At 40.6% G+C, this 15,739-nt stretch overlaps 3 protein-coding genes across 3 annotated transcripts; 1 reads left to right on the plus strand and 2 right to left on the minus strand.

Annotated features, from left to right (window-relative positions):
* Nucleotides 1–344: 344 nt before the first annotated feature.
* On the minus strand, nucleotides 345–2,979 carry EAE98_006457 (uncharacterized protein). Its single transcript, XM_038954080.1, has 4 exons — nucleotides 2,561–2,979; nucleotides 1,711–2,490; nucleotides 1,416–1,659; nucleotides 345–1,356 (listed from the first exon to the last, which is right to left on the minus strand). Exons 2-4 carry the CDS (start codon nucleotides 2,418–2,420, stop codon nucleotides 574–576), a joined length of 1,737 nt encoding a protein of 578 aa, XP_038809325.1. The 5' UTR covers nucleotides 2,421–2,490; nucleotides 2,561–2,979; the 3' UTR covers nucleotides 345–573.
* Nucleotides 2,980–9,122: 6,143 nt separating this feature from the next.
* On the minus strand, nucleotides 9,123–11,103 carry EAE98_006458 (uncharacterized protein). The gene is made up of 3 exons (XM_038954081.1): nucleotides 10,257–11,103; nucleotides 10,104–10,202; nucleotides 9,123–9,993 (listed from the first exon to the last, which is right to left on the minus strand). The coding sequence occupies exons 1-3, from the start codon at nucleotides 10,276–10,278 to the stop codon at nucleotides 9,653–9,655; spliced, it is 462 nt and encodes a 153-aa protein (XP_038809326.1). The 5' UTR covers nucleotides 10,279–11,103; the 3' UTR covers nucleotides 9,123–9,652.
* Nucleotides 11,104–13,177: 2,074 nt separating this feature from the next.
* On the plus strand, nucleotides 13,178–14,989 carry EAE98_006459 (uncharacterized protein; the record flags this gene model as incomplete). Its single annotated transcript, XM_038954082.1, has 1 exon — nucleotides 13,178–14,989. The coding sequence occupies one exon, from the start codon at nucleotides 13,178–13,180 to the stop codon at nucleotides 14,987–14,989; it is 1,812 nt and encodes a 603-aa protein (XP_038809327.1).
* Between the last annotated feature and the right edge of the window lie 750 nt (nucleotides 14,990–15,739).

Here is a 15,739-nt window from a genome sequence, read left to right on the forward strand (position 1 = left end):
TCAATCTCCATTCAATCTTCATTCAACCTTCATTCAACCTCCAATCAACCTCAATCCCTATCCCTATCCCCATTCTATTCCCTATTCCCATCCTCATTCCTATTCCCCTCCCCTCCTCTCCCCTCCCCTCTCCCTTCTTCAAAGCAGAATAAATCATAACTCCGCTCTCTAATCCCAATAGAAACAATACGCAGAACAAACACAATCGCTCGCAAAAGAAAGAGCATGCGATACGAAATAATCACCTCACCAAACTTCTACAAGAATCTTACTTAATCTCTCGTGATAAAGTCAAATCCCGAAAATGTATCAAAAAGAGGGTCAAGATTGGTATCTAACATATCCAATATATCCATCACACAGTAACTCGACAAGAAAGGAAGATTATGAAAATATTTGTGTATATATATATGCATGAAATAACCGTACTAAAAACATCTCCTGCAAATAAACGGAGTGGATAAAAGGGTATAGTACCATATGCGCCTAACCCATCCCATTTCATAATGCCCCTTATATCAAGCACCCGCTCTTTCATTCAACCCACTCACCCCATCACCCCTCACCTCACCCTCACGTCCGTCCCATCACAGCATTCGTAGCCAAAACCTCAATCCTCCTCGCATAGAGCTTCATCATATGACTAACCGGATCACCCCACACCACCCCCCTCAACAATTCATCCGAGACAATTTGCGCAATCACTCCATCATCCATTCGATCCTGCAACTTCTTGCTTCCTTCCGCATTTCCCAATCGATCTACTCCTCGCAAGAGAATAATACTTCCCGCAATACTCAAAGTGGCCTCGGGAACATGCCATATGGGTCCGAAATCCCGATGCGGATCGGGTTTGGAATGTTTCTTTTTCGTCGACAGGGCATTGCTAGATTTGCAAGATTTGAGTCCTGATTTCAAGGGTTCGAGAACGGATTTTCCGGGCGTCGGAGTGGAATAGAGATCGAGTAGGGATCTGACATAAGCGAAATCTGCTCTTGCGACTAGATCGCCCTCGTTGACGAAAGACATAAAGATGGACTTGGAAGCTGCGCGGGTCTTTGGTTTTTCTAATGGCAAGAGTGAGATCGGTGGTGCTCCAAATGTAATACAATGGATTCGCTTGAAATATCCCGTGAGGACATTAAGCTCCGATCTGGCTTCGGGACTTGTGGAAAGCATATGTGAGTATAATAGAGCAGCAATGGCCCCGCCAGCGGAATGTCCAGTAATAAGTAAAGAACATTGAGTACGATTAGGATTTTCTTGCAGGAGACTTCGAAGTCGAGCTGCTATTGGTTTAATCCAGTCTTTTGCCGCACCCAAGAATCCAGAATGACATAAATTTCCTGGGTCGTCCTAAAATAAAAATTGTTAGTGATTTATAGAATTTCCTCATGAATCTAAGATTATCTTACCAAAAAACCCTCTGGGGACGTAGGCTTCGTCTTGACATTAACGGCCCAATCTGTGAATGAATGTGTGGTTCCTCGAATCGCAAATACAATTACATCTCGATCATCAATTGGCACACTTTTCATAACGGTCCCTGCCCTTCCTCTCGCATTTACTCTTGTCTCTTTTTCTTGCCCGGTAGGTTTTGAATAAACTTGCTCCGAGTATTGAGCTGCGAGGCATATGAGAGGATATGTATTAAAGTACCTGTGACTTGTTAGTTCAAAGCCTTAATTCAAGGAACGATGGAAATCTTACAGTCTCATTGGTTTGAGATCCATTGGTAACCTTGAATTGGCATATGCATGAACCTTTGAAAAGTAATTTGTATGTGTCGTTTCACTCGGTTTGATTTCCTTCAGATTTGCCTTTGATTTCTTACTCCGTGGAAAGAAATCTCGACTGGTTGTCTCTAATTCTTTTTCTTCCTGCCATACCGAATCATAATGTTGAGGTACTGTAAGCTCTCGATCATCCCCACTAAATCTTTCCTCGTCAATTGACGTGACCACCGAGCATAATTTCGAGGATAAAGTATCGTACAGCGCGGTCGTTTGATGATAATGATGCATGGTTTGTTGTGACATAACGGCTACCCCATTATTAATGGCAGCTACACATGGCAGATCATTTAATGAAGTCTCTGTCAATAGATTTGTAACGGATCGCAAGTTCATCAACGCAACACCGTTTCGTGGTGGTAGAAGAGGGGGCGCCATGATAGTATGTGGTTGATATCTCGGTGGTGGTGATGGTGGTTCGATTTGAGTCACTATCCATCCTTGAGGCGCTGGTCGATGTTGATTGTATGCATTTGATATATGATGAGGACGTTCTTCGATGTAAAACCAATTTGGTCGAGTTGTAGCTATAGGATGTGGTTGTCTTTGGAATTCATTTGAATCATCGTAATTTTGAGACTGGGATGGCAGTATTTTCTTTTTGTTTGATCTACCAAACAGCCCCATGTTGAAAAGCTTGTAACCTTAGTGTTGATGAACCTTGTCTCAGCACCGACTTGCAGTTTGTTCGAATTCCCTTTGAGACATGAACTGATCAGTTGTGGGTTGCACAATGGATTTATAAAAGGGTTATTATTCTTATGTACCTTGCAATGAATAGGCCATATGTTTCTGGGTAAGAATTGCAACGATGATGAACCATCGACGGGGGGATAAAGGTATTCATGTACTGGGGAGAAGAGTACCTGGCAGGTAGCGGCAGAACCGTTATATTATGGCTTTGACGGTTAAAAGCCTCTGCCGGGATATGAAAGGCGCATTATATATTGTGATTCGTTGAATACTCCGCCTCAATTCTATTTCGAGAGAACCACAGTACTTAGGTAGTGAGACGACGGCCAGCCATTCGATCATAAGTTTGCTTCAACTTCTCTCAATCTGCAGCAAAAAGAGTCCTTGCAGAATATTGATGCAATATCAAGGCACCATCTAGATTCCGTCGAATCGAGAGAGCTACATCATTGCTACCCGAACCTTCATGCATCATGTTTGAGGAGACGATACCGGTTGTCCGAAGTCAAGCTCCCCGAGATAGCTAAGGAAATATTATTTGAGGAGCCTCGAAAGAGAAAACATTACTCGGCCTAGGAAAGGGAATGGCCTCACGATATCAGATGAAGGTATTGGAGTATCAGGTAGTATTGCATGAACAACAATCGACGTCTATATATTTTACTTTTGTTTGATGTTTGACATTAATCAGACCAGAACAGACCGGCAAAATGTAAAATGCAAAGGTCCGTACCGAATTTCTGTCTCACGAGTCTGTCTTACGAGCCTCCATTGGACGATGTATTCTCCGAGAACCCTTCACAGCAATTTCTCGAGATCATGAACCATTGAGCCATTGAGCCATTCTACTTCGTTATCGTTATCTCTCAAGTAAATTGATCGATCGATTCATTCGCCAGGAAGATCTATTATCGGGCTTCCATTGGCCCTGGTCACCAGAACACAGAAAGGCATAAGTAAACCACCAGGTGAACATCAATCACGACATTTCAAGTCAACACGAAGGTTACATAGCTTCTACTTGTTCATGGCTGAAAATTTCACATACCACCAAGTATCTAGGTAGTAACACCTTCTTCCTGTACGAACAATAGGATGTTTCCCCCGGATGACATAATTAATCCTCCTAGCCTGATAATCGTTATACACGATTTTGTTTCTTTCCATCCGCGAGTCCAATACCTAGATGATGCAATCATCCGTCGGTGTCCAAGTTTGGCATCCGCATTCGCGCAGCCCTACCACTCAATCATTTCTCTGTATAAAGGCACGCTTAAGAGGTAGTGACTTCTTGAGGCTGCCTGAAAATCGAAGTGTCCATCAATCGTGTACTTCACGGGATCTTACAATGCGTTGGCCATGCATTGTGTAGCAGAGACAAGAAACTCGTATGTTGATCAGGTTTCCATCAATTTAAGTCATTATGAAGTCGAAGACCAACACGAAAGTTCGGGCGACGTCTCGGGGCATTACCAAATCGTTTACCACTTCACTGAAAAGGGTCTGGAGAACGAAAGTTTGATAGATACCTAGGTAATTATTAGTCACCTCCAAACACAATAATGTCTTCAGATGACACTGGCAAACAGCCGTATTCCGATGATGTCCCGATGGGGTATACAAATTACATTTTCAGCAATTGCAAAACTACAAATCTCTCTTTACCAATTTCTCTTCCGATTCCTTTTCCTATGTAAGAGCATTAAGATCTCTTTGAAAATAATTGAATCAAGGCAAGCGCTAAGCGTCTAATGTATCATGTTTCATCCCTTATGAAATCCTCCGAACACGCCAACATATTACCAATCTACATGGCACTCATAAAACAAACATACATTCGAGCAATGCCTGATTCTTTTGTTTGTAGATTGTCAATATCCGTGTAGTCCACAACTCCCGAGTCGGCCTCATCTCCTGCTTTCTTCGGTTGGATGCGGCACATGGATTGGGCTACTGCATTTCGTATTTGCAAGGTTTATCAAGGTGTTTTTCCAGCAAGTGCTCGATGGATTGTTTGTCTCCAAAAGACATATCCGCGCAAGGCATTTACAATGTTGTTGGCTGAGCGTTTGTATCTCTGGACAAGCCTACTGGTGTGTTCAAGGTTGAATTCTAGGCATATTATGATCCTGTCCTATTCAAGAATTCATCAATACTTGATACTGAAGACTTTTAAAAACTCAGCCATAATGTAGATGAGACAATCGATCTGATAAATCAAGGCGAAAATGATACGTGCTCCAAGAGCATGCTCAAGCCACAGCGTCACAGAATCATGGCTTAAAGGTTGCTATGGCTTATCCAATCTTTATTATTTGTTGTAGTTTCGGATTCTTCTCCACGAACAAGACTCCTGACAATATTCACAAACAACCTTGCGGTGCCTAGGTATTTACGGCTCTCCTTTGGAGGTTAAGGTTTCGGATGTCAAATACTTACTCCCGGATATTCAATTATATGTTTCATGCATATAACAATTTCAATTAAGATGGTAGTCTAACAGTAAGGATGACAAAATCCAACGAGGAAACGGATAATACAGTCTCGGGGAATGACGAGGATCGAATGTCCGTCGAGGAAAGAGATAGCGAGAACGATTCAATTGGTGTAGATAAGTGGCTGAGAAATTTCAAGAGGCTCCCATACTGTCATGAATACGTCCCTTCAGTGAAAAGCAAAAAAGCAAAGTCTTACCTGGTGTCTTTCACATCAAAAATGAGACAGGTGCGTTATCACATGAGTTGGTGTCACATGATGTTTCACGTCTTGAGTTCTTACGATGAGAATTGATTTCACCTTTAATCTAAATAAGTCTGCTTTACAAGAGGTTTGCAGAAGTTCAAGATCAAAGTCATAATTTTCAATCCAGGTTTCATGTCATGTCATGTGACTATCAACTAGATTGAAAGAGAAGGGTTCGACTATCCTAGACCTTTGCTCCGAATCCTATTGAAACATTCAATTAGTTTGGAATGTTAAATTTGCTTCACCCTAGAAGGGTACCTTTGCCTACCAATCGATACTACAGTACATCCTGTAGAGAAATTCTCTTACCGGGAAGAAGGACGTGAATGGAGCAGAGAACGCATGTGTTCATTTTAAGGGCACATAATAACCGAGGAAGTTCCTTATATGTAAGCATAATAGATCTATTGGGACTTTTTGGAAAACTTGAGAATCATCTATAAATTGTAAAATTTGCATCAAGACGCATGGAGGAGCAATAGTTTGCTTACTGATCATAGCAGCTTGACCACCAAATGGAAGATGCTCCCGTACAAACAACATCCTGCGTCTTGATTTTCAGCTCACCTCTACGGATACTTAGGGTTGTGTAGGATTGAAGTAGATGATTCTATGTTTTCTTATACTTTGGATTTTGAGAGGGTGGGAGTAATGAATCAAAAAATGATATGATGCTAAGCTAAGCACATATCCTCTCTCGAATCTTCATCAGGGTCTTCTTTAATACATCTTGGAATTGGACCTGAGCTTCTGTTGCAAATTCTGGGTATGGTAATGGGGAGAAAGTGCGATGTAGGCTCCGAGCTATAATTTGATGATATAATTTTAGATATATGAGGTGTAGAGAGTGATGAATATGGAGTTCGGTATCTTTGAGATTTGGAGGGGAGTGATGGGGGGTAAGTAGGTGAATATTTAGCTATATCTATATCTATATCTATGTATATATATATATATATTCTTTCATATCACCGACTGAAGATGAAAGGCGCATGAGGGATGTAGAGGATAAAAAGTTGTGTAACGTCATTATGGGAACGAGAAAGTAATAAGAGACGGTATAGATTTCATTATGTCAATTTTCTATCGATTTCTTGGGAGAGAAGATAAGACCTCAATTAGATGTATTGATATTGGTATTCTTATCGATTTGCATGCTAGTGAAACCCTCGAAATCAGGAGTAGAAAATTTGAGAACAGTGAGATGACAGATACTGATGTCTATGTGTGTCGTAAACGTAAAGTTAGAGTTTGAGGGTGACGAATTAGATTAGATACACGAGCTGATTGGATTCAGTGTGCGCGAGGGCCATAGTCAGGATGATCAGGCGACTAGACTGGTGAACTATCGGATGTGGAGGAATGAAATTAGAGCAGGCGGGATTGTTTTGAAGGCTTGACGTCGACGAAGGTTTTTTTGTGGATACTGCATTTGGTTGGGATATCAACGGACTTGCGGGTATGGTGTCGTATAGTATGGAGATGATAGCAGGAGATACGAGATAAAATGCGACGGGAAGAATGATGGGGATTTGATGGCAATCTGGCTGCGGAGAAACGACTGATATACTGTCGATGTGGACGAATTTGTTTTTCGGGTCCTTTGCCGCTACGAAAGAAAGAGTAGATTAGATGATGATAAGTTGAACTGAGCGTATACTCAACGTTTTAGTAGTGTGTGCACGTAAAGAGAGTGGTATTGATAGCGGATGTGAACCCCAAGAGACGGAAGCAAATAGCAGTGATGTTGTCTATGGAACTGAAGGTATCATAGCGAATATCTGTGAATAGCTATGTTTGTGCTAGTGTAGCTAGGGTGTATGTAATTCTAATACTGGGAGAAATAATATAATAATCTTTTGGTCAATTGCCTGTGGTATGTGTATTTAGCTTTGGAATTGTATGCTTTCTGCCATCATGAGTGCTCGTAAGATTTGGAGTGTTTAGTTTGCAGATGGATCTGAGGTTTGTTATGTATTGATGTGTTGATGTGTTGCAATACTGAATGACAATATGATGGAAACTTCGATACGGGTGTCTGGGAATGATAGTCCTGACTTAAAAGACACAACACTTTTGGCTCCGAATGTGAAGTAGACATGGAAAGATAAGGTACCACTTCCTCAGCACGAAACGCCAATAAAAAGAGTTTATTTCATGTTGTTCAGGCAGTGCAGGCATTGTGCTAACTGACTTACCATTGTAAAGTGTTGTCAATAGCAATTGGCCAGAATCTCTGCGGGATTGTGTTTCTTGTAGCTTTGGACAGTAGCCAAGCTTCTAAGGCGCATTGGTGACGAATTGCTTTCTACTCAAGTTCTTGGAGCCTGAAGCTCATCGGGAAGACCGCGAGTGTGCTATGTAGTATTTCTTCATGAACAGACTATTGTGAATAGAAGGATTTAAGCTGTTGCCAGAGTATCACAATGACATAAGGCGCATGAATACCAATCACCCAAACTACTCACGATTGTGATTATTCTGTGGTTTTCCATGTGATTCAACCTATTCCTTTAAGATTCATTAGGCTTAATGTATCTGTCAGCCTCCAACAAATCGGGTCTCAGATGAGTCAACCCGCCAGTTCCGGGCCGCACCGCAGCCGTTGCGGAATACAAAGACTACAGATCTCGATGGAATGTGGGGTTCACTAGGACTACATACTGAGGCCGATTTGAATCATTTGGCATAAACCCCAAAAATAGATTTCTGCCTGAGCTAAAAACGTATTTAGAATTTAGTAATATGTTTTTATACTAAAGTATTCAATCCAATACACAACCTCAAAAGAATTGATAAAATAAAAGGAAAAGAAAAACGTCTATTAATTAGAATTCAAGAAATCGATCGATATATTTCTTTTTGAATTATCTCAAAAATTGAAATTTATATTCAATTTAAAAATATTTTAATGAATTTGAACTTTCAATATTGAATCTTTTGTTTTTCAAACATTATTATATTAAATAAAAATTTCAATTTTTGAGATTATTCAAAAAGAAATATATCAATCGATTCCTTAAATTCTAATTAATAGGGGTTTTTCTTTTTCTTTTATTTTATCAATCCTTTTAAGGTTGTGTATTAAATTGAATGTTTTTTTAATATTGATAATATCATTTAAGGTTTGATTAGTCATTAGTTTATTAAAAGACTGATAAATCATTAATCCTAATATTTGAGATATCTATAACCAATGAATTCATTGATTAAAATTATATTATATTGTATATAAATTTCAATTTTCGAAATAATTCAAAAAGAATTATATAAATCGATTTCTTGAACTCTGATTAATAATTTCACTACTTTTTTTTTCTTTTTATAAATTCTTTTAGGATTATATACTAAATTGAAGTTTCTTTTTAGTATTATAAAATCTAACTAAAGTTATATTAGTTATATGATTTAAGCGAAATAAGCTTGAAATAAGGAATTATTATAAAGCTTGAGATAAGGATTTCTTACTAAGTCTATTCGCTTATTTCGCTTATCCTAAAGTGGTCTATACACTATAAGGAAAACTATTTGAAAATAGATTTTAAATATTAGTACACTTCCTATAGAAAATTTCAAAATGAATTCTAAAAATATATAAATAAAGCTAGTTCTAAGGGTTATTCAATGATATAATTTATTTTATAAAAAATCTTCAATAAGGTTGAATTCTATACTTCTCTATAAGATTTCTAAAAACACACTATACAGATTCTAAAATTTCTTTTTTCATTAGGCAGAAATTTATTTTTGGAGTTTGTGCCAAATGATTCAAATCGGCCTCAGTACTACACCCGAGCTTCCCGAAAGCACTATTGTGAGTATTGAGCAGCGGGGTCGAGGAACACCGTTTTAATCTAAAGAGGTAGTTTTCTCCCCACACTGTCACATAAGCGCTCGTTCCGATCCTCTAATAGTGATATTTTGATGCACATGTATGTTCGCATTCCCAATTGGGAAAGTGGGGGTTGTAATCCACATGCATAGAGATGATGAGAGCCCTTGCGGGAGATATCGGCTATATATCATTCAATTGATCGTATTATTCTGCTCTCAGCAAAATGCTTAGTCTGAACAATTCGCACTTTTCAATTGGCTGATATACATATCCCCTGCTATACCTCATTCTGTCTTCTCTTTAACACATTCTATCTCGTCCTCTTCTCTATCCCTTTCGAATAATGTGTTGCAAAAAAGAAAGAAAGAAAATTAACCTAAGTACTCCCTGCATCCAAAACTCAAATTATCCAAATTTCAAATGAAAACACCACAAAAATGTAATCCCAACTCTACTTCGTATACTATCGTCATATGGGTATCCCGGCGCGAGCCCATATCTTAACTCCCTACAATGCAACTCAATAAATACTAAACGCCAGATTCACAAAATCATTGCTAATATGACGCGAACATCCGAATTAAGACTACCCACTCTCATTTAGAAAAAAAGACTGGAGTGAGTGGTAGTAAGCGTGAGAACCAGGAAGATCTGGCACCGTAGCTATATCCGTCGTGATAGGAAAGGACTGTATATTCTGCTCAAGAATTTGATGTTGTGCAAGCGTAATTTCAGAAGCAGTCTGATAAGATGGCGTGCTGGGTGGGATATCTGGTTGTGGGGCAATTGGAAATGGTACAACGGCTTGGTTCAATGTCAGAGGCAAGGATCGCAAGTCAGAGTACGAAGGAATAGAAACTGGATCAGGATTTGGTATAGTTGGATTGAGTTTAAAGTCTCTGCCTTGCTCGACATCAAGTTCTGGAACTAATCTGGTCAGAGGGAATTCGAAAAAGAAATGTGACATGTCAAGTTTATATCGTCTAGTATATGCTGACCTTGCAGCTGTGGCCCATCGAGAGCCGAGATTAACTTACCTCTAGAATTGTGGTGTTTACACATCAAGTAAATAGTTATCATCGTGAGGATGGCGCTTATAACACCAAAAGTTATATCGATAATATTATCAGCGCCCACTAGGAAGATGTTAGAAGAGGAGGGATGGAATCTGGTAGAATGTTTCAGCTTACACATTTCAGTATCTAGTATCATAAAACAGTGTGAGATAACTTGAGAGCTTGTTTATCGGAGCTTGAAGTGTGTGACTTCTACGATAGGAGTGACTTCTACGATAGGAGAGACTTCTACTTGTATCTTGATCCTTATGTTGCAATGTCCTGACAGCCGCAATGGCTTATGCCTGCTAGATGAGTTGGCGAAATCCCACGTCTCGAAGAAAACATCGTCGTAGTTGGAGGTGTGGCACATCAGCAGCAGAGCTTTAAACGATGCGGTGTATGTCAAATCTTTGGTGATCGGAAGTAGACGCACACTCAGCCCTTTTCCAGGGGGAAGATCTCACTCGGCTAATCGCATTATATGACGATAGTTCTCCCTCGTAGATTCATGGTATTAGATATCTGTTACCATGTAAATGATCCCTCTTGGTGTCAATGTGTTGGGAGTCATGAGGGACTGAAATTTTGGGAACCTCGTAACAACATCCAAGTTGTTGGTAAGGAAAAAGCAGCTTTCTCGCTTGGTGTAACAGTGGCTTATTATGCCAGTCATTCCGGCCTGAAAGTGGGGGTATGACGGCCGCAAACGGCATTACCCCATCCTTCTTACAAAGTGGACTGAAAATTGCGAATCTGTATAGCATTGTCGAATCAGGTAGCAAAGATTTTCTATGAAAAAATGGAATCACGACAGGATCATGGCGATCAGAGTCGGTGAATAACCTTGCCGCAATACCGTGTGATCAAAAACTTGAGCTCTTTGAGATCAAACGTCTTTTGCTGAATGATAATGGTACATCATTCACATCTTTTGAAAACTCCACACATCGGTAAAGCTGAGAGGCTGTGTTGTGGATGGTGTCTGTGGTTCTGAACTTCAAGGATGGTCTTGTACAACATCATTCTGCGAGTGCATAGCCACAAATTATAGTTGTTCATATCCTCGCATCTTTTCACCAATATCGGATGTATGTCGTCACGAAGGCCTTATATCAGTGGGAAGTCGGAATCCCCGCGCGTCTTGCATATAGATCCTCAATACGTTTACCCCAAGGAGCAGACCAGAGTATATTCGCTTGCCCAAGCTAACTTTGGGGTTGCAGCGGTTAACGGCACGGATCGAGTGACCACTAAAGCAACATAAACGCTCGAACGTGCCGATCAGCTGCAGCCGTGTAAGAATTGCTATTAAAAAAGCTAGCACTGGTGAATCAGGGCTAGTGTTTCAGCCTCATCGTCTTTACTTTGCAACTATGGAAATTCTTTGCAAGTTGCCCAATACCACTCATGTGGACGTCGTGCTCTTGAATCCAGGAGATCTGACATATCCGTTTGAAACCGAGTATTTCGAAACTTTACATAGCCCTCAAGAAGCAATCTACCACATTGTTGTAGAGATTAGACAAAATGTACTGAGTCTTTGGACTTGAAATATAAACCACGAGTAGTAAGAGTTCTGGCCCCTGCTCACCGTACCCCTGTGACAAATGTGACAAAATCCCCGCAAAAATGAGGTTATTCCATACAAACTAGTATATTGAATATTTCATTCAAATATTTATAATTTCTTTTCGAAAAAATAAAAAATAATAAATTATTATAATTAAAATATAAAAAATTATTCGAAATATTTTTTATTATTTTTGTTGAAAAATTATATAGTATTGAAATCGAATTTTTCTAAAAATTCTAATATATAATATTTTTCCCATACAAAATAAGCGAATTTTCATAAAAATTTAGCATTTTCAACTTTAACTTCTTCAAAATTTATTTAAAAAATTAGTAAAAAATATTCTATTCATTTTTTTATAAAATTTAAATAATTGAATAATATTTTCTAAAAGAATTTCCAATTTTATCTATTATTATGATAAATAAACTAGGATATGAAAAGTTGAATAATCTTATATTTTAACTAGAAAAGCGTTACATGTACAGTGAGCAGGGGCCAGAACTCTTACATAATCTGAACCAGTACAGTTATCAACACGCAGTTTTCTATTGACTCTTCGCATTCGTTGCTGCCAAAAGTCGGTGAAACTTCACGCATTGTAATGAGGCGCAGGCAAAGTACCTACAATTATCAGTATGAGAGCAAAGAACGATCGTGGAAGGAGAAAATATTGATGGTTCGAACGCTGATGAGAGTGTCAACCATAATTCAACCAAAATTCGGATTCGCATTTTCTTTGTACTGCAGGGACCTGAAAGTCAATTGGGCATGACCGAGGTACGATGTGACCTCACAAGCATTTGGCCCTCAATGACACTCAAGGTGTGATTCGAAACCAAAAAAATCTGCAGGTGGTCCCCTCTGTGACGAATCAACTTATTTGACATATACACACTCTTGAAACGAATTGATACGTAGTTTGTCACCACTCGAGTAGCTATAGTGCTGTGACAACTCAACATACGCGAGGTAGACGTCAGGGAAACTAAAACTAGTTATTCCCCTTGCTTTAAGAGCCTCGAGTCTTTCGACATAAATTCTATAAAGATTTCAAACAGTTCTTGAAAGTAAGCGGGCGCTGGCCCATCTCTATTGTGAGGCATAAGAGGCATAGTGAAATCGCGCAACTCGTCTCTACTTGTAAGGATTAAAAAAAACTTGATCGCCAATTGCAAAAATGGCATTCGGGTTAGTTGTTCTGGTACATAATGAGTTGTACTGAATTCTGATGCTGATGTTCTACTTGGCGAGTTAATAAAGCTATGATGTAGTGTAGATCTCAATAATTAGCTGCTTTGTTCGTCGCTAAAGATAAACAAACTAATAAACTAGAGAGGTGGAGACGCGACGCGCTCAACCATCTACCACCACAATATCTGATACCACCACGAAAAGTTTCACGAAATTCAATAAACGGCCTTCTACAGGTTGGAATATTCAATTTCAGTAATAAGTAATCCCTTAATAACCTGTCGAAATGCCACGCCCAAAACGCACAAAAGTCACTCGTCCTCCTGCAACTGCGCCTGCCCCGCGCGTCATAGAATCAGCAGAACTAGTCGAATCGGAATCTTTACCAGCGGCAGCTCCAACGGCGCGTCCTTTCAACGATCTATATGATGTTAGTGATGGAGAGCTTGAGAAATCTACGAGTGCGACAAAGTTGGCAAAAGGAAAGTCTGTTGCAACACGAAGCAGTGGTCGCAATGCATCGCGCAACATCGAGAATACAGAGTCTAAGGAAGCTGCCAATACTACAAAGCCAAAGAATGCGCCAGAATTAGAATCAGATGATGATACGCGGATATCTAGTAGTCCAGAAATTGAAGCTGGGAGAAGAGGTCGACGTACATCTGCTATGGACAATTCTGTACTTGCGATTGGTAATTTTCGACGGAGGGCGCGCGAACCAAGTATTTTAGGACAACAAACAACACGAGCTCGATCAAGCAGTGTAGACTCGGACTTGGCAGAAGAGAACGGTCTTACAAGTGTTGGCAAGAGGAACACATCTGGGCTGGGAATGGGAACATTTAGAGGACGCGCTGGATCTAGGAGACCAAGTAGTGTGGGTGGAGACAGGCCAGAAATCGGATCTGTATTGCGACTTGGCAATTTCAAAAGAAGAGCTCGAGAACCTAGTATTTTGGGAACCGCGCGGAAACCAGAACAAGCAAGACCTACATTCGATTCCGATTCTGATTCCGATGGCTTTGCGCCCGAAGACGAATCAACACCTTTAAATTTTGCCAAGGGAAGAGCTGTGCCTTCATCGTCGAGTTCAAGAAAGCGAAAACTGTCTAGTGTACAGGTTCCACGTTCACAAGGCGCTACGCAGACGCAGCAGAGCCCTTCTAAATTACTTAAAAACGATTCAGATCCCGAAGACACAATCCCTGCGACCGCGCCGATAGATAGTGATGAAGACGACGAGGAGGACGAGCTACCAGAATTAGAAAAAGAGCCTTCGCCTCAGGATTCGCCATTATCATCAATAGAACGTATTGCGACGCCCGAGCCTATGAGTGAAACTATGGCACCTCCACGTGCTGGAAGTTCCTCTCTTTCGCCCGCTCAATCTTTACCATCGCCTCCGCCGCCTCCTCAACCTACTTTGAATACGCGTCAGGCAGTTACTCGACCTCGACGCATAATAAATCCACGAACTCCACCGCGTGTCTCAAATTCAGAAATGCGCTCCTCTCCTATATCTTCCCCGCCATCACTCACACATTCACCCGATATACCTACACGCTCCACACGGCCTCCGCGTAAAGCTGCACCTCAACCTGCAACTTTATCTACTGCAGCCCTACAAGCCCTACTTCCAAGACGCCGTCAGCGTCATCGATCCGCTCTGGACGTAGACTCCTCTGACAGTGAGGTGGACACTACTGGTCTTGGCGAGCATGATGACGAATTGACCATAACAGTCGCCCCAACTGCCCGTCGTCAAGCTTCTGCTCGCCCTACCATTGGAGCATCTGCTACGTCTTCAAAACTTACACAAAAAGCTAAGGCTGCTGCTAAAGGTAAAGGGAAGAGAACTTACGGAAGAAAGCCAGCACCGGCAGCATCTGATAAAGAAAATGAAATCGATCCAGATGACAGTTTGGCACCTGCCCAAGACGAAAGGCCAGCAGAAGAGCCTCGAAGTGAGAATAGCTCTGAATTGGAGAAAAGGGTAGGAAAAGAATTGAAGAAAGCTGCGAGGAAGTTCAAGGAAGTCGATAAGTGGGAGTTAGAATTCGAAGAATGTGAGGCGAGTAGTGATCAACTTGCTCGGTAGTTATGTTTCACGATTGGCAAAGATATGTGGCGCCAACAGATTTATTTTTACTTGCGAGGAGTGAAATGGAGAGCAAAAGTATAGCGAGGAGTTGGGGTCATGAAATGCAAATGTCTTTACGAGTTTTATCCACAACATCATATTAAAAGCTTACTTGGAAAATCGGAGATTTGGTGGGAAGGGTGCAGTTTCTCTGGAAATACAGCTTCTATCACTGGCCTCTCAGAGTAGATACATATGCCTTGATGGCTGGATACAGGCGGATTTTATGTAACTGCTTGCTTTGGTTTGTAGCTTAGGTAGCTTCCTCTTCTCGTCGCCGTAGATAATACGATACTTGACGCAATGGATACGAATTTTAAATATTCCGTCTATCATTCTGTGATAATTGAACTTGTGATTACATGAATAATAGCAGAGCGATACCAGACCTGAGGTCTACGACTGAACACGTAGAAAACCGAGTACGTGGCTATGAGATGGAATGGTTAATGCGGCACAGTGCACTGCAGAGGCAGCAAATTAAAAGCGTCTTAGAGGCGGGAGGCGCGGCTATATCTGGATCCAGTGATTATTCTGTGTCAGCCGAGACTCATAGGTGATGAAAATTAGAACAAGGTTTAAATTGTGATTGAAATAATCTTGTTACACCAGTCCAAAAAGATGTTTGAAAAACCCCATACTAACATCCTCATGGCCATGAGAATTCTCCACCTGCGATATGCAATGAGTACACTGTACGTTGCGTCG

Source organism: Botrytis deweyae (assembly GCF_014898535.1).
Source record: "Botrytis deweyae strain B1 chromosome Unknown BDEW_014, whole genome shotgun sequence".
Classification (NCBI taxonomy): domain Eukaryota; kingdom Fungi; phylum Ascomycota; class Leotiomycetes; order Helotiales; family Sclerotiniaceae; genus Botrytis; species Botrytis deweyae.